Below are 18,638 nucleotides of genomic sequence, written 5' to 3' on the forward strand. Positions count from 1 at the left end.
AATAAATCAAAAAGTCATACCATTCACAAAAATTATCCTAGATAATAAAGAATTTTACTTGGCTTTTGGGTCACAAATTATTTATGTAGAGAAACTATTGCATTTTGGTAGCTACAGCATAACCGTGACATTGATCCAAATGCACCAGCATCTGTCTTGGTTGCACATATATCATAGTAATTATGCATGGAAATGAAAAAATTAGATATCTTCCTAGTCACTTGCCAGTGTAATTACCACAATTGAATACACAAATCACAGAAACTGTGCACACAAATTATGCATGCATGCAGTTCTGAAAATTTAAATGTTGCCTTCAGCATCTCTATTTTGAAATTATCTTATGTAAACTTTCATCCACTAAATATTATAAAAAGTGTTAAATTTTAAAAAGATATGTGCATTTACTCAACCTTTCCTCAGTTGAGCATAAGAAATAAAACAATCCAGTCAGTTTCCTATGTTCCCCAAGCTAATATAATACATTAACAAAATCTCACCATTGCCATAGGCTTTACTAATTTAAAATGAGTGAAAGATATATAAAGAAACATGGCCTTTATTTCTCTCTCTCTCTATATATATATATATCTTTATTAACCTTCAAATAACTTCATAAAGAATACTAAAAAAGGATAGGAATTGCTTTGAAAAAAGAATAAAGCATAAAATCAACATCTTTAAGAACACCTGTCTAAATTTTCATTAGCTTGTTCCAGGTCTAATAAAAGTTCAGTGGAAGATTTCCAAAGGCAGTTTTTTATCTTACACACTTAGAACTACAGTATCTGATTATACTACAGACTAGAAATATTGAGAAGACTCAAACTTGTGAAAGACATTTGACATTTTTGCTAATGTACATAAACAAAATGGAAAACATGCATTCATTTTTCAAGGCTAGATTCTGATCCATCCAAATTAACATAAAAAAATCATTTTGCTAGGCCAAAAGAATTTATTAGAAAGTATCTCAGAGAATAAAACATCTCAGATTACATGACAGAGATGATAAATATTTAAAGACTGTTGTATTCTGGCAGATCACGTCGTAGTCTTATTGCCTTCAGCTTCTCTACTTTGATTTTTGCTTTCAATAGCTCTTCTTCCAGCTGCTGCTTTCTTTTCAAGCCATCTCTCTTTTCTTGGACATAAAGCCCAATTTTTCTTTGATTTTCCAAGATTATCTGATGCTCCTCTTTCAGCATTTGCAACATCTGTGGCTCATACCCACACGCTGGCCTAAAGCGTTCTCCGACCTCAAGCCTAAAAAAATCATCTCTTCTTGGGATGGGAGATGAAGACAACATCATTCTCATATCAACAGAAGATAGTGAAGTTGAAGGAGATCTCTCCATAACATGCACCAATTGGTGTTCTTCTCCTTGTTCTAAGTCCTCACTCTGCTGTGAATCTACAGCCAAGGAAGGAGGAGGTTTGACATCCTCTTCTGGTTCCAACTCCATTGTGATTGCAGCAGGATGGTGATCCAACACTGCTTGTGGGGAACTGGTACCAGCAACTGTTTCTTTGTCTATGTTAGCACTAAAACATATATATAATAATTAAGTCATTATCTGTAAACAAAAGCCATTATATACAAAAATAGGAGCAGATTTAACTTGTGATAAATATGGCAATTTCCTGCAATATATCTTGGAAGAACTTTATTAAGTTTAGGTATTAAGGTGAGCTAGGACTGTATGCAACTTCCCCAGTGGGGAGAGGTGACAGATGTAAGCCATGGGAAATATATAGGATTTCAAGAGACTATTCTGAATTGTGCCGAACAAATGTGTTCTTTTTGGGACACCTCAATCCGGGACAGTTCCTCAGATTGGACACCTAAAAAGAATGACTCATGTTTGATAATCTCCCTCATATCCTCTGCAGTGAAGACCAATGCAAAGCATTCATTCAGTTTCTCTGCAATGGCCTTGTCTTCTCGGAGTGCTCCTTTAACAGCTCAATTGTCCAGTGGCCCCACTGTTTGGCAGGGTTCCTGCTCCTGATGTACTTAACAGCAAAAATGGTTTTAGTTTGTGCGTCTTTTGTTAGTTGCTCTTCAAATTCTTTTTTGGCCTGCCTAAGCACACTTTTACACTTGACTTGCCAGAATTTATGTTCCTTTCTATTTTAGTCACTAGGATTTGACTTCCAATTTTTAAAATATGTCTTTTTGTCTGTAACCGCCTCTTTTACTCTATTGTTTAGCCAGGATGGCTTTTTGGTGGGGTCATCTTGTAGTAGTTGGGGTTTTTTTTATTTGGGGTACACTTTTAATTTGAGCCTCTATTATGGTGGGTTTTTTTAAAGTTTCCATGCAGCTTGCAGCCATTTAACTCGGGACTGTTCATTGTAACTAGCTTCCCCATTTTTGCATAGCTCCAAAGTTAAATGCTACTGTGGTTGGTTTCTAACAGTATCATTATTCCCATTTTACAGATGAGGATCTGTCTAGAGTTCTGTGCGGATACACAAATATGTATCCACATCCGATCCGTAAAAATTATCTGCAGATATCCGTGGATTTGCAGGGCTCTATACTCGGGGCTGGGCTGAGGCTCCAAGGCACTCCACCAGAGCCCGGTTGGGGAGAGCCGCTAGGGCTGCTGTGGGGAGCCCATGAGGAATCACGGACCCTCCACCTGATCTGAGCTGGGCAGGGAGACGGCCGGGAGCTGCTCTCAGCCCCTTCCCCTGCACCACAGGATTTGCCACGGCTCCCCAAGGCTCCCTGGCTGGGCTCCACACTGGACTGGCCAGGGGGAAGGGGTGAGACCTGTGGACGTGCCTGGGGGCTGCTCGGGCCCCTCACCCAGGGCAGGTGTAGGATCCACTGCAGCTCCCCACAGCTGTCTGCATGGCTCTTACCATGGCCAGGCTGCAGCTTCGAGCCACCCCCTCCCCAGCCAGTTCCCGGTCAGGGAGCGATGCACTGGCAGCTGTGGGGAGCTGCAGCCCCTGACTCCCGCCCAGTGTCCCTGCCCCCCAGTCTCTCCACTCAGTGTCCCTGCCCCACAGGCTACCTGCCCAGGGCAGGTGGAGGATCCATGCCACGGTTCCTCAAAGCTGCCCGCCTGGCTCTTACCGTCAGAGCCCTGCACGGATACAAAATTTGTATCTGCATCCACGCTGCTATACACAGAAATGGTCCATAGATATAAAGCAGATGGATGCCCGTAGATTTGCAGGGCTCTATATCTGAGGCACAGAGAGATTAAAGGTCAAAAGTGTCCACTAATTTTGGATGCCCAATTTTGGATGCCCAATTTAAGGGCCTATGGCCTCATCATTTTATAGCACTTTATTTCTTTAAAGCACAGCTCTTGCCTTCAGTTTCAGCTGTGAGTGTTCTGCACTTCTGAAAATCTAGCCCCACATTTCTCAACTTGAGCACCCAGAAAATGAGGAACACATAGGCTATGTCTATACTAGAGACCTTACAGTGTCACAGCTGTACCAATGCACCTGTGCCACTGAAAGATCTCTCATGTAGTTGCTCTATGCTGATGGGAGAGCTCTCCCGTCAACATAATTAAACCATCCGCAATGAGTGGTGGTAGCTATGTCGGCAGGAGCGCTGTGCACACTACCACTTATGCCGGTGAAACTTATGTCGCTCAGAGATATATGTTTTTTTCACACCACTGAGCAACAAATTTTGCTGACATAAGTGGTAACGTAGCCATGACCATAGTTACTGGCAACCTGTGAAAAGTTTAGTTAAAGTGAGTTGCCTAGCATCACAAATGATCCACAAGGAGACTTAGATGCTTAAATCCCAGTTTTAAGCATCACTGCAATCCACAATTCCCTGTCTCAGCTGCTGCCTAATCCCATAGGCACCTAAACTCACTCAGTAACTTTTTTACTGTAGATGCCTATATTTTCTCACTTTGAGCATGTAACTGCAGCCCCACTTTAGAAGTCCAGACATCTAGCTCATGCCTAAGCCCCATCCACAAAGTAAGAGAAATTAGGTAGTCCCCTACCTGTCTTCCCTATGCAACCCAAACAGAGGAACCAGACACCTGGGGTCACCCATCTGTCAGGTGGGTGCCCTAACCACCAAGCTATAGAGTCAGTCTCGCTCTCTCACTCTGCCCTAATTACTCTAATTATTTACCCAAAGTGGAGGAGCAGATTCAATAGAAGAGACTGAGGAAGCCACACATCAGACTATTCCATATGTCTGTGGTTATGGCACTCTCCTAAGAGGTAGGAGACCCCTGTTCAAATCCTTTCTTCCCATCATACAGAAGGGGGAACCTTAACCTTGGTTTCCCACATCCTGGATGAGTGCTCTAACCACTGAGCTAAAAGTTAAAGGAGATACCTCCACCTCCCTCCTTCTCCATTTCTTGCTTAGGCACCTAAACTGCCTGACTCTAAGAAAGGGACTCCTGGCTCTAGAATGCAGAGATAGGCATGTAAATCTCAACTACAGGGAGGTGCCTAAATCCATGAGAGGGGCAGGCTTAGGACGTACCCTTCTTGTCAGCATCTCCAATTAGCTATTTTAGGCATGTAAATTTCAACTACAGGGAGGTGCCTAAATCCATGAGAAGGGCACCCTTCTTGTCAGCATCTCCAATTAGCTAGCTTAGGCAACTCCCCGTCTAGTGTACTGGCTTTTGTGGATCCCACTTTTAGGTACCTATTTCTCCCTATGCATTGTACAGGGAGCCTAGACACCTAATTCAGGGTTTGTGGATCCCAGTGATTACAGGGGTTTTCTAGGAACCTGAAAGTCAAGCATTGCAATGCTGAGTGTCACAACACCTAAATCCCTGTATAGATCGAAGAGCCTCTGTGACAGAGGCAGGAATAGAACCCAGTTTTCCAGGGTAAGATTCAATTGCCTTAACCATGAGACCATCCTTTCTCTTCATGCAATACCCTGCCTCATTCACCACACACCTTTCTACTTGTACAACAAATGAGGCAGGGGGCCTACTGACAACTGCTTCATTCAATACACAGCCCGGATTCATTCCTTAAGCAGTGTCCATCTTGTGCACTGAATGAGACAGTGGTCCTGTGGGAAAAATAACGTGATCATGTAATTAAAGACTGTATTATAATGCATACACAAAAGGGGACAATTAAGGTTGCATGGGCCTTAATTCTTTTACTTCATAACTTTTGAGTGCTTGACTTTACAACCTTAACATTCCCACTGCTAAGTACAACTGCCAGTCTCTTCTCCACTGCTGGCTACATGCTGTTTTTCTTCCTGCCATAGCCTCTGCTCCTAATGTGGCCTTCCCCATCCTTACTTGCTGTTCCTAGCCTGAGGCAAGGGGTGGAAACAAGTATCAGGAGAAGCAGGTCAAGCTAAAGAGAAAGAGAGGCTCCCAGAAAAGGGAGGGGAGGTAGACTGGGAGTTGATACAGTCTAGAACAGCCCAATAGTGAGAAATCCATAATGATCCACTACAGTGGACCCCACCAAGAAACAAGCAAAATGCTAAGCCTCCATGTAACTCAGACCTGTGAGTTAGTTTTAGTTAGTTTCTTAAGAGCTAAACAACAGTAAGATAGAAGGTGAAAACAGAAAGAAGGAACTGTAATAAGAGAAGCTCCTCTTTGGCAGTTACAGTGGGACTCCTGCCAACTCCACTGAAAGAAAGGGAAACAACAGTTACCATAATGGGGGTGGTATTTATAACCCTGAGGCACCCATGATTCATAGGTTTTGTTTAATTTAATTTAATTAGGTAAGAATTTCTTACCAGATACCAGGCGACATTATAACTTTGTCAACTACTTATATATATATATACACACCTCCAAAAACAAAGTCATGTTATAATGGGTTAAAACTGGTTATGTTGGGGGGGAGGGGTGTAATTCAGGGTTAAAATGAAAGAATACAAAATAATAGTGTATTTTGTATAAATTATTTTAAAAGTATTTCTCCAATACTTAATGCACCAACTGGTATATTAGGGAAAATCATTCTGGGCACCAATTCAGTGTTCTCGGAGTCCTAACAGAGTCCAAATATGTTTGAGTTGCAGGAATCAAATTATGGCTCTTGAACATGCTGTACATGAAAAGCACCATTACTGTATACAAGTCCATGAAATATCTATAGCTCTCAGACTAATTTTCTTCATTACAGTAGGTGGTGATCAAGACATCACTTTTATACCTAATTAAAAAGGCTGTTTTGTTTTTAATAAGATCTTTTGACTTTTACCTATATGGGCATTCACCAGTAGCAACTAGACTGCACTGGTGCTACAGATTTCTTTACACCAAAGCCCCACAAGAGCATGTTAATTTTTTTTTTAAGAGAATCTGGCACATTAGAATTTAGACAATTGTTACCATTCAGTTCAGTCATTGGCACCATGAATCAAACTTCCTATGTGTACACATGGCAACTTCTCCTAGAACATTTAGCTGTTGCACCAACCAACTCTTAATGGGAAGCCAGCTTCACACATTATTTTGATCTGCTAGTGAAAAGAATGTAAAAATGTGGCTTTATCATTACTTCTGGGTAGTGGACAGAGTTTACTTTTATCCTTGTTAGTTTAAAATATCTGCATCCAGAGGAAGCAAAATCTGACCCTGGCAGTTTCTGATCCTGAAAAGACCAATACTGTACCAGGAGAGTGTGTTGCAAGTCTGATTTGAGGGGCATTATAGCAGCTGTGGGGGAAGCTTGCCCACTGCCTGCTTGTATTATGTCTGGCTCAGATCTAGACAGTCTCTCACTTCATGGAGCACTAAAAAGAACTACAAAAGAGAAAACAACTGATTCTGTAGCTCCCCAATCTCTGTTTATATGCTTACAAACTGCCTAGCATACAATACATGTATTGTTATTTACAGTTTATATTGCAATCAGCTTTGCTCTGGATTCAGAAAATGTCAGCAAGTGAAGGAAAAGTAATCTGTAAAAATCTATTTGTAGTGTTAAAGGCACTTTACTGTATGGAGACAAAGTGCTTAAGGTCTGGATTCAGTTAAAACATATTCAATATTTGCCTAATAAAATAATTTATGATACAGACAAGGTATATGAAATAGATTTCTTGGTTCCCTGAACTTTATATAGATCTTATGTAAACTGGTAATAGTTTTATATGCAGCAAGATGACTGCAGTATTACCTTAAATGGAGGAGAATAGCCACCACTTTGTCAGTGTTTGAATAATCTGCCTATTAAAAGGTGAGGGAGGGGTAGAGGTTAGAGCTACTATTTCTCTGTGATTCCCTCTTAACCCTCACCTTCCAGAATATGACACAAGACACTGAAACAAGCTTTGAAACACAGCTGAAAATAGAATGCAATGTTAAGTCACCATAAAACAAAGGAAATAGTATTTTGCTATTGTTTCCAATCCTTGTCAACTCTGTTGTGGGTATTTGCTTTAGGACACTGAACTCAAGTTAAGAATAAGCTTTATAGAGTAGGCAGGAGGCGCCATAATTTTAATTTAATAACAAAGTAAAATGTATCTCACCTTTGAAAACTGCTCCTGTCTCTTAAACACACACTGGAAATCTGTGGAATCATCTCCACAACTTTCTTGGTTGGCTCGGAAATGCTGCTTTTATAATCTGAATGGGTCTCCTTTTGCTGCAATAGCTCCTGTTTGGCATATTCTTTGAGCCTCTTGTACAGCGTGCGCAGGCCCTGTGCAGTACGAGGAGGACGATCTACTCCGATGGCATTGTAGTTATCGGCTATGATATCCCAGCATTTGTTTTTTTCCACTATTACTGAATGCTTATTGGTATGTTCTTCAAGAATTTTAACATACGGCTTCACAAGTTTTAGCAAATCAAGCTTTTCAGATAAGGTAAAATTAGAAGATCTGGCCTTCCCAACCATTGTTATCTCCGAATTAAGGAGGCAGTTTTTGAAACCACCATGCAGTCCCTAGCTCTGCTCAGCTCTTTTTCACAAACAGAAAAAGATCAGGCTTAACTAGGCTAGTCTCATTTAGGCCCACGCCTACAAGGGAGGGTTTATTAAAATTCCTTCAGCTTAAGCTGACGCAGGTTCAGGAAATCTGCTTAAGCCAAGCCTGACCTACATAAGGCTTCAGACTGAAGACGACGGGAAGAAACAAGCAAAATACACTTTAGTATGAAGGGACCAGACACACAAGATTTAAAAACAGAAAGGTTTAAAGATAAGCATGTTACCAGCTGAAATTTAACCAATTTAGCTTGAGTAAAAAGCTCTCACAGATCTCTAGCTGAAAAACAAACTGCTCTGAGATTTTAAATTTAATAATGTCAAAAAAGCAGCAATTGTTTTGTGTAATTTATTGATTGTTGAAATGAAACACAACAGCAGACGAAATAAAAAATAGAGAGATAAGTGTGGCGTGTGTAGAGAGATCCCTAACAGAGCCCCTGATCACTGTTTCCCAGCTGCTGTTAGCTCTTACAGCATTTGCATAATGCTAGTCCTGCTGTCAATCAGGAATTGCATATCCTCTAGCTAGTTAGGTTACACTCAGACTCAGACTTCACAGTAAAGCTAAGCTTCTCCTGCATTTTGCAGGCTGCTTTAGCTACCTACACACAGGCGTTTTAAAGAAGCAGTCTCTCTTAATGATAAAACGCTTATGTAGAGCAAAAACAAAAAAAGAGATATACATGAACAATTAATTGTCCTTTAGCTTCTGCCTGCAGCTGTGCCCTGCTAAAACATGCCTGACCTGTAATGTGTATGTCATCAACATTCAGTCTGCGGTGCCTAAGAAATGGCATGATCTAACTCCCAGTTTGCATGTAATAAAGGTTACATTCAATCATGACAGATTTACTGAGTGTATTACAGTGTGTGGATACTGGGATTTTCACACTAACCACCAGGAAAAAAATCTACTTTTATAATACTACCTTCCAGACATGCTTTCAGAGTCAAATATTTTTATTAACAAGATGTGCATACTGTACCAGTGCTAATCATTCTGCATAGCTAATGTTTTTCAAAAATCTCACTTCAAACACAGTCTTATTTAAAAATACATATACCAGGTTTTAAACATCCATGGTCTAAATTAAACTAACAAAATCTGAGAAACACAAGAACTTATAAAGCTAAGGAAAAGAATGATTCCACTTAAAAGGGGGGAGCTTGTAGGGGGTTACTGTGTACAGTTCTGAGCACCAAGTTGGAAAAAGGAGGTCCATGACTGAAAAGTCAAGAGTTTGAAAATGAGCTTGATTTGAAGGGATATTGGCAACAGCTTCTCCAGCTTACCATGTTTATCCTTGAAAAAACATAGGCTGGGATGGGGGTGAAGGGGAAGAAATCTAATTATAGTTAAAAGTATCTAAAGGCAATAAAGAGATCTAGGTAGGAGTGTGGTCATTCATTTGTTTGGGACTGCATTCAAAGCAAGATTAAATAGAGTTTCTTAAAGTTTTGAAGCCTGTTGTAGATGGAACTTGAGAAACAAAACTCTTATTTGGAGTGTGAGCACTTGGTAAAAACACTGCTTTTTATGCTTATCTTGCCCTCTTTTTCCCATGCTTTGCTTTTTGCCTATAGTAATGTCTAGTGTGAAAGATTGAGGTGTCTGACCTGAATGAGAGGACCATCAATTATGAACTCTATGGGAACAATGGTATTTTCTAAAGAGAGTAATCAAGCAAAAAAACTGATTCTCCCAGTTTGTCTCTAACAGGGTCTAGGGCTTTAACCACCTGACTAGTACACTGAAGCGAGTGAATGAGTCACATTATAGAGGGGACAGAAACTTTACTTAAGGTGAAGATCTACTCTACTCCCTCTTGCAACAACCAACCATTGCCCACAACAAGAGGACTGCAGGAGGGGCCTACACTTTGATATATGGACTATGCCCTAAGGACTCACAAGAAGGTTTAAGGGCATATAAGTTCTTGTTGTTTCGCCTAAAGATCTGTAACTCTTGTATGCTTTGAGAGTAAAAGTTACTTTGGTTTTAGACAGGTTTCAGAGTAGCAGCCGTGTTAGTCTGTATCCGCAAAAAGAACAGGAGAACTTGTGGCACCTTAGAGACTAACAAATTTATTTCAGCATAAACTTTCGTGGGCTACAGCTCACTTCTTCGGATGCATAGACTGGAACACACAGAAAGAAAATATTTATACATACAGAGAACATGAAAAGGTGGAAGTAGCCATGACAACTGTAAGAGGCCAATCAACTGAGATGAGCTATCATCAGCAGGAGAAAAAAAAACCTTTGAAGTGATAATCAAGGTGACCCATAGAAGGTGTAAGGAGAACTTAACATGGGGAAATAGATTCAATTAGTGTAATGACCCAACCATTCCCAATCTCTGTTTAAACCTAAGTTAATTGTATCTAATTTGCATATTAATTAGAGTTCAGCTGTCTCTCTTGGGAGTCTGTTTTTGAAGTTTTTTTTGTTGCAAAATTGCCACCTTCAAGTCTGTCACCGAGTGGTTAGAGAGGTTGAAGTGTTCTCTCACTGGTTTTTGAATGTTATGATTCCTGATGTCAGATTTGTGTCCATTTATTCTTTTGCGTAGAGACTGTCCAGTTTGTCCCTCTGCCATGTACATTGGCCAAACCAGAGTGAGCCTTACAGGCCCAAATCTAAAGATCATGGTGGGACTCTGCCCAAAGCCAGCTGGCTTGGAAGAACATGGAATCCAAAGGCTGAGTCCTATTACTACAGACTGGTGACCACACACTAGAAGGACTCAGTCAGGTCTGTACAATGATCATTAAAGTGCCTGGAGCCTTCCCATTTCCCCTGAATGAAACATATCCTAATCACTTCCCCCAAATTTCTATCTACAACTCCACTGTTTCCACAGCTCTTGACCAACTTGTAACCTACCAGTTTCAATTCTCATTCCCCTCACTCACATGCTTCAGTATGTGTATTAACTCAATTAATTCAAGAGCACAAATCAGAGCTCACTTAACTGGGACACATGAAAATCCCAATACAATGTCTATTGCCTACTCCTGTGGGAATTCTGCGCCACTGTGCATGCATAGAATTTATGTCCCCTGAAGATTTCTTTGCTTCCCCGCAGAAAAGTGCAGTATGTTTCGGGTGCCCCGGGAAGCTGGCAGAGAGGTAAATCACTGTGGGGCAGGAAGCGGGACTGGGGAAGACCTGGCTGGTGGCTCCTACCCTGCGCCAGGGTCAGCTGCTAGTCCAGGCTGGGCTGGGAAGGATGAGACTTCCTCTTCCCCCACACAGCATCCAGGGCTGGGTCAGACCCACCCCCAGATTTCTCCCCCGGCTGCAGGAAGCTCTGCAAAATCCCCTCCTCCCCCACCCCCGCTTCTTGCATCCATCACTCCTCAGCTGCAGGGGGAGGGATTCCTGTACAGGGAACTGCTCCCCCATCTGCACAACCCATGTGCATCCAGACCCCCTCATACCCAGATCCTGCCATTGAGCCTCACCCCCCTGCACTCAGAATTCCCCTGATAAGCCCCACTCCCCCTGCACCTGGACCACCCTGATGAGCCACCCGCACCCCCACCCCACCAAGCCCCAACCAGTTGCACATGGATCCCCGCCCCACAGAGTCCCACTCCTCCAGCATCTGGACCCCCTACTGAGCCCCCCACACCCAGAACCCCCTGCACAGCTCTATTCCCCCACACCCAGATCCCCCCGCACTGAGCCCCAACCTCCTTCACCTGGACCCCCCTGCAGAGTCCCATTATCACTGCACCCAAAAAACCCCAACAAGCCCCTGTGCATCCAGATACCCTCCGGTCCCAGATTCCCCACTGAGCTGTCCACACCCAGATTGCCCCATACAGAACCCTCTCAACCCACACCTGGATCCCCCGCACACTAAGCCCCTCCACACTTGGATCCTGCCTTGCTGAGCCTGCCTCCCCACACCTGATATGGAGGGGCAGGGCTCTGGGGTGTTTCTGGGGCAGGCCTGGTCCTTGCACTATGTCAGGGTTGGGTGCAGCCTCACTACTGAGTCCATGTCCCAGTGGGAGGGGAGGGGAAGAAGCTGCACAGTGATCTCCCAACTCAGTGCAGCCAGTGGCCTTCCATTGCTCCCCAATGCCATGCTGGAGCCTCCACATTTCTTTGACAAATAAAATATGCAGAATTTTAAAATACTGTGCACAGAATTTTAATTTTTTTGGTGCAGAATTTTTATTTTTTTTGGCACAGAATGCCCTCAGGAGTAATTGCCTCATTACGCAAAGTCTTGTTATTCATGTGACAAAGTGAACTCCGTGTTACACAATATGTGAAAATATTAGCACTGTAACTATTCAAGTCTGGACTTGGCCCAGGGCAGCCTCTTGTACTGCATTCCAGACAGCTGCCCTGCCTGGAAAGGTGTTAGACACCCTGAAGGACTAACACTGATCCCATCAAGGCAGAACAGATAAAACTAATTTCTTATTAACAATATTCACAAAGGCACTAGAGGCCAACCCCCTAGCACCAAACCAAGAAATAAACGAACGGTGCAACTCTGTGAACCTACGTACATTGCAAATAAAACCATGCTAGAGGATTTGTTATAAAATTATTCAAATTGTAGAGTAAATATGACCTTAACCATGTTTAAGCCTGACAACATGTCCAAGAGGCATTAATGTCAAGGGAGATATGGCCAATGCCTTAGCCCTGTTACAAAACATGGTCACAATCCTGGCTACACTATAAACTGGAAAAATAGTATAGCTCCTTCACAGAACAATTGTGGTGTAACCAAGTCTCCCAAGCAGCTGTATATGAAGCTGTGGTGAGTTAGGAGGCTCTGTACAACTTATCAATTCTATTTGATACTGGGGGATCTTTGCAGTTTGTACAGATGCATACAAACTCCATCTGAATGTGCAGCCTTTTGCCTTTATTACCTGTTTTCATGGGCAGCGGGTGAACGGTGGGCTCTGGGAGTCTAGCTCCTGCCCTGGCTCGCCCCTTCTGCCTGAGGCCCCCTTTCCCCTGCCAGAGCCGAGAGCCCCCACCCCCACTGCAGCCACCACTCCCCCCTTTCCACCCCAGCCGTCCAAGCGCTGGGTGGGTGGTACCCAACCCCCAGCACCTGGAGCCCCAGCTGCTGCGGTCCCACTGCTGGGTGGCCCAAGCACCGAGCAAGTGGCTCCAGTGCCCCCAGCACGGGGCAGGCGGCCCCAGTGCCTTCAGCCCCCCCGCCTTCCCTGGAACGCTGCAGGCCCAACATTCCCAGCCTTGGAGAACCAGGCAGCACGGCCGTGAGCGGCCCCAGCCCCCCAAGTCCTGGCCGCAGGGCAGCTGCCCTAGCCCCAGCACACTTCCCTGAAGAGGAGCAGCCTGCCTAGGCTGGGGCCAAGAGAGAAGCAGCAAGCAGAAGGGGGCCTTGGGACTGAACGTGGACAGGGTCACGCAGGGCTGTTTAGGGAGGCATAGCTTCCCCCAGCCTATGATACACACTGCCCATGCCTGTTTGCCTCCACATTGGGCTGAAGTTCCAAACGCTGGTGGCAAAAAACCAATAGGGAGTCATTAAATTTTGACAACTGGTCATCCAAAGAGATAGATCCTACCCAGGAGAATTGCTTTGTCTGGGGAGAGATTGCCTTGGCAATGAAGTTATCTGGCAGGGCTCTCTGGTCACCTGGCAATGGCCCCAGTGGAAAGAGGAAGGTTATAAAGAGGGAGGAGCTGATCTTTCCTGGGCCATTTTTTCCTGTAGCTCAACAGGAGGGGAGAGAGAAGCAGCCCAGCATGTCAGGCCTCCAAAAGATACGGGGGCCTCTGCCTCCCTTCCTGAGACTACATGGTCCCCTCCAAGGACTCCCCAGAGTAGGGTGAGCTAGTTGCAGTTAGGCATTGCAGTTAGGGTGTTTATTGTTTTCTAACTGATCTTCACACTTTCTTGTATTTTAAATTATTAAGGAAGAGAGCCCAGAGTATAACACAATTACTGAGTGTGTTTTATGCTTCACAATTACTACAAGCCTTCCAAGATAGTTGAACTGTAAATCAGAAGCTTCACACTTTTGGGGAAGAGTTCTAGGAGAAGGTATGTTTATCTACAGGGGAGTCTGAAGGGTCAGCTTTGTGCCCACAGGGGCTATGTAGCTACACAATGGGTTCCTGCTCTCAGGATGAGGAGCTAGATAGCAGGTCTGTACCCCAAGAATGGGCCTAGGGGCCCCAATATTGGGACACTGGCTGGACTGCGTTCAGGTTCAGGAAAAAAGTTACTCGCCTTCTTGTAACTGTTTTTTGAGATGTGTTGCTCAGATCCATTCCAGTTAGGTGTGTGCGCACTGCGTGCACAGTCATCAGAAATTTTTCCCCTAGAAGCACCCGTTGGGTCAGCTGTGTAGTCCCCTTGACTGGCGCTTCTATGGCGTTTAATATATGACCCTTCCAACACAGCACCCCCTCAGTTCCTGCTTGCTGGCTACTCTGGACAGAGGGGAAGGTGGGTGGGTCTGGAATGGATATGAGCAACACATCTTGAAGAACAACAGTTGCAAGAAGGTGACTAACCATTTTTTCTTCTTCGAGTGCTTGCTCATATCGATTCCAGTTAGGTGACTCCCAAGCCCTACCTTGAAGGTGGGGTCGGAATTATGGAATGACAGACTGGAGCACTGCTCTGCCAAAGGCTGCTTTGTCTCTAGGATGCTGAGTTATAGAGTAGCGAGTGGCAAATGCGTGCACCGAGGGCCACGTCACCACCCTGCAGATTTCTTGAATTGGCACCCGGGCCAGGAACGCTGCTGATGAGGCCTGTGCCCTCGTGGAATGGGCCATGAGAGCCAGGGCTGGAACGTTGGCTAATTCGTAGCGGGTGCAGATGCAGGAGGTAATCCACAATGAGATCCTCTGCGATGAGACCGGGAGACCTTTCATACAGTCTGCTACCACCATGAATAGTTGGTTTGACTTTCGGAACAGCTTTGTTCATTCGATGTAAAAAGCAAGTGCTCATCGAACATCCAGAGAGTAGAGCTGTTGCTTTTGGCAGGTCGCATGAGGTTTAGGGTAAAACACAGGCAGGAAAATGTCCTGGTTGGAGTGTAATTGGGACACAACCTTTGGAAGGAAAACCAGGTGAGGCCTGAGCTGCGCCTTGTCCTTGAAGAAGACCGTGTATGGAGGGTCAGAGGGCCTTGAGGTCTGATACCCTCCTTGCCAAAGTAATGGCAAACAGAAAAGCAACCTTCCATGATAGATACAGGAGCGAGCAAGTTGCCAACAGTTCAAACAGGGCAGGGCGGTTGGCCAAGGCCACTGGCACCCTGAGCTTGGATACCACCAACCGGGAGCTCTTGGACAAGGTACCCTGGGCCTTGTGATATGCCTAGGAGGTCCAAAAGGGACACTGTGCCAGCCCCTGCCATTGCATTGGCCATGGCATTGTCCCACACTGGGGCATCTATGTGCCGACCAGTGCCAGCTCCAGTGAGAGAATCTGGACCCCACCTCCAAGTCTGACGACGAGGACCGGGATCTTGATGGCCATGGCAGTGCCAAGTGAAGCTGGGTTGATAAGTGGTGCTAGGATCTGGAGCGGCACCATGAAGACAACAAGAGCCGAGACCTCGACCAGTGCTGAGAATGGGACTGTGCCGAGGCGGGGACCTGTGCTGAGGTGGGGATTGGGGCCAGGATGGTGAGCGGTGCCACGAGTCAGAGCGACAGCGTGAAATGGATCAGTGCCGGGACTCAGAGCGGTGCCTTTTTCTCGGTGCCCAGTAGCAGTGCCTTGGAGATGCAGATGGATTCAATATTGCCGTCTTTCCCAGTGACGGTGCTGCCTTCAGTGGTGCCAGAGGCTTGTCACAGAGAGCCAAGGACCACGGTGCTGTCATGGCAATGAGGTCCCTCGCAGCCTCAGAGGCGTCTGGGTGGATGGTAGCCCCACCTCTTCCACCATATGACTTAGGGAGTCCAATGGCACTGGACACAACGGTCTCCTTTGCGGGGTTGATTTCAAAGGTGCCAGCTCCAAAGCTCTCAAGGATGCGCCCCACTGGCCGACTCCAAAGGAGTGGGTCTTGAAGGCGGTGATCTGCTTCTACCCTGCTTCTGATGCCGCTCCTGTGGCGCCGGGGAATGGGACTGGTGCCGGACAGTTTCCACCGGCTTCAGCACCAGGGAGCGGCAGTGCCGTGGGTCTCTGTGCCCAGAATCCTTCAGTGGTGCCGCTTCTGCCACAGATACCAGAGCGCTCCGCACCGATGAACTCGGTGTCGGGTCTTGCCATGCTGAGGTGGATTGCAGTCTCAGACCCGCCTCCATAAGGAGCTATTTTAAACAGAAGTCCCACTCCTTTCTTGTTTTAGGGCAAAACCCTTTACAAATCCTGCACCTATTGGCTTGGTGTGCCTCCTGAAGACACTTTAGACAAGTGTTGTGGGGGTCACCCGTTGGTATGGGTTTATTGCAGGACTTGCAGGGTTTGAACCATTACGACCGTGGCATGCCCTGAGTCCCTAAGGGGAGACAGGCAGTCAGGGTGGAGGGGAAACCCCCATTCCCAACAGCTAAACACGACTAACACTAATAGCTACAGCGAACTGAAAGGCTAGGAGAACGAGAGGAGAGCTTGCTAAGCAAGCCACCACATATCCAATGACTGTCACTGGCAGTAAGAAGGAACTGAGGTGGCACCGAGTCAACAGGGTCATATATTGAGCAGCAAAGAGGCACCACGCCAGCGGGCTCCACAGCTGACCCGACGGGTGATGCTAGAGGAAGTAGCAGATATTCAAGGTGGCATAAACTCAAAGTTAAAAGAGAAGAACAGGAGATTTTCCCCAAGCAAAGCTCCCTGTTGGAGGATTTGTACGAAGAGTACAGACAGCAATCTTGCAGGTGCATGGAGTACAAGTTAGATCTCAGGAGAATAATCTTGAAGAATCAGCAGCTCATGCTACAGGGTTTGGAGACACTGTCTTGTGATGAGAACAGCATACCACATGAATTTCAAACTCCAAGTCCACGGCCTGGAAGACCAAGTGCCCAAGATTCTATTCTCATTGACTGGAAAGCATACAGCACATGTGATTCACTTTCTGAAGTCTCGCCATAGACCAAGTCAGAATGAGGAGAAGGAGCAGAACTACGAGACCCAACTATACTTGCAAGAATGGCCAAAACTCTTCCGTCAGATGAGATTTTAGACAGGAAGGTTAAGAGGAGAGGAGAAGGTTGGGGACAGCTAGTGAGTCCCTGCACTCATAGAAACTGTGCTTTAGAATCCACAATGAGATGGGCCACACAGGAGTACAGAAAATGTTAGAATTGGCTAGAGGTTGATTTTATTGGCCTTGAATGACCTGAGTGGTGGAGAGGAAATATCAGATCTGTAAGATCTGTAAGCGTCATATCAGACGGAATGCTACTGTAGAAAAGCCTGTCAAGCTTTTGAACATTAAAGCATCTGTTCCAAAGATACCAGAGGTAGAGTTGTTGGAAGAGATTCAAGTAAACAGGAGATCTCAACAGAAGGGATCTAATGCAGGTATGCAGGCTTCACACAATCTTCATTTGATTTGACTCTGCAATCTGAACTTAAGACACTGATGGAGGAATTTGACCCAAACCAGAGTACTTCACTTGATGAAAATCAAGGGAAATTTCATGATATGAGCACTTGGCTACAGCTAAGGTGAATCTGCCTATTCCCATCACAACATCTGTGGAGGGTAGCACAGATGTGGTGAGACTGCCTGACCAGTTAGAGCTAGAAGTCAACCCAGTCAAAGTTGGGGACTAGTCCTTGATTCTGTACTTTTCTGGAGACCAAGATCCCCAAATGATAAAGTATCACTGCATATACCTTTCTTTACTACCTGACTTTGCAGACACATATAGATAGGACATTATTGTGGGTCACAAATGTTATCAGATTGCAGGGATGTCAATTGTTTAAATAGGAGCACAACCGATATGCCATATGTTGCAGTATTTGACTTTCTTTGGCCCAAAGAAAGGAAGAAAAGCAATGGGGCGGGGGGAAGACAGGGATTTTAGTTGGCATTTTTTAGAGTTACCTATAAAATTTTGTTTGAGGTCACCCCCTTTTACCCTCTGAGAGCTGAGCCAACCAGATCTCAGAGGGGAAGATGACAAATATAGGAATTGGAGACAGCCTTGTGGACTTAGCAGCTGATTGACACAGGACCAAGAGATGTCTCTGCTATGAGTGCTGGGTCTCAAGACCTTTGCTGCTTTGAATACAGGTTACAGATTTTTATATTACCAGCAACTGAGACCCAGGGCTGGAATGCGGCTAGCTGTGGAGATCCCCAGACTGTTTGTTTGCTTCACAGGATTCTGAATTTTTTTGGATAAGGACTGAGATGCTACCATTTTTCTCAAGCTCTGAAGAGTCCAGGTGACACATGCTACACCTTATGGTTGCACTATAAAGACTGAGAAACCCTCTCTAAAAAAAGATTAGCAAGGAATGCGTGAGAGTGTGTGCGCGCGCTGAAGTATAAATTCATAGATTCAAAGGCCAGAGGGACCATTGTGATCATCTAGTCTAACCTCCTGCATAATACAGGCCATAGAACTTCCCCCAAATAATTGTTGCTTGAACTAGCGAATATCTTCTAGAAAAACATCCAATCTTGATTTTAAAAATTCCAGGAAACGAGAATCCACTGCAACCTTTGCTAAGGTGCTCCAATGGTTAA

At 44.9% G+C, this 18,638-nt stretch overlaps 2 protein-coding genes across 10 annotated transcripts in view; both read right to left on the reverse strand.

Annotated features, from left to right (window-relative positions):
* Nucleotides 1–18,638, reverse strand: part of RAD54B (RAD54 homolog B) — a 121,438-nt gene that overhangs the window by 84,185 nt on the left and 18,615 nt on the right. The gene's annotated exons all lie outside the window — the stretch shown is intronic.
* Nucleotides 587–7,958, reverse strand: LOC120396889 (fibrinogen silencer binding protein). Its single transcript, XM_039522089.1, has 2 exons — nt 7,484–7,958; nt 587–1,545 (listed from the first exon to the last, which is right to left on the reverse strand). Exons 1-2 carry the CDS (start codon nt 7,852–7,854, stop codon nt 1,020–1,022), a joined length of 897 nt encoding a protein of 298 aa, XP_039378023.1. The 5' UTR covers nt 7,855–7,958; the 3' UTR covers nt 587–1,019.

The sequence above is a fragment of the Mauremys reevesii genome, linkage group 2, assembly GCF_016161935.1.
Source record: "Mauremys reevesii isolate NIE-2019 linkage group 2, ASM1616193v1, whole genome shotgun sequence".
Lineage (NCBI taxonomy): Eukaryota > Metazoa > Chordata > Testudines > Geoemydidae > Mauremys > Mauremys reevesii.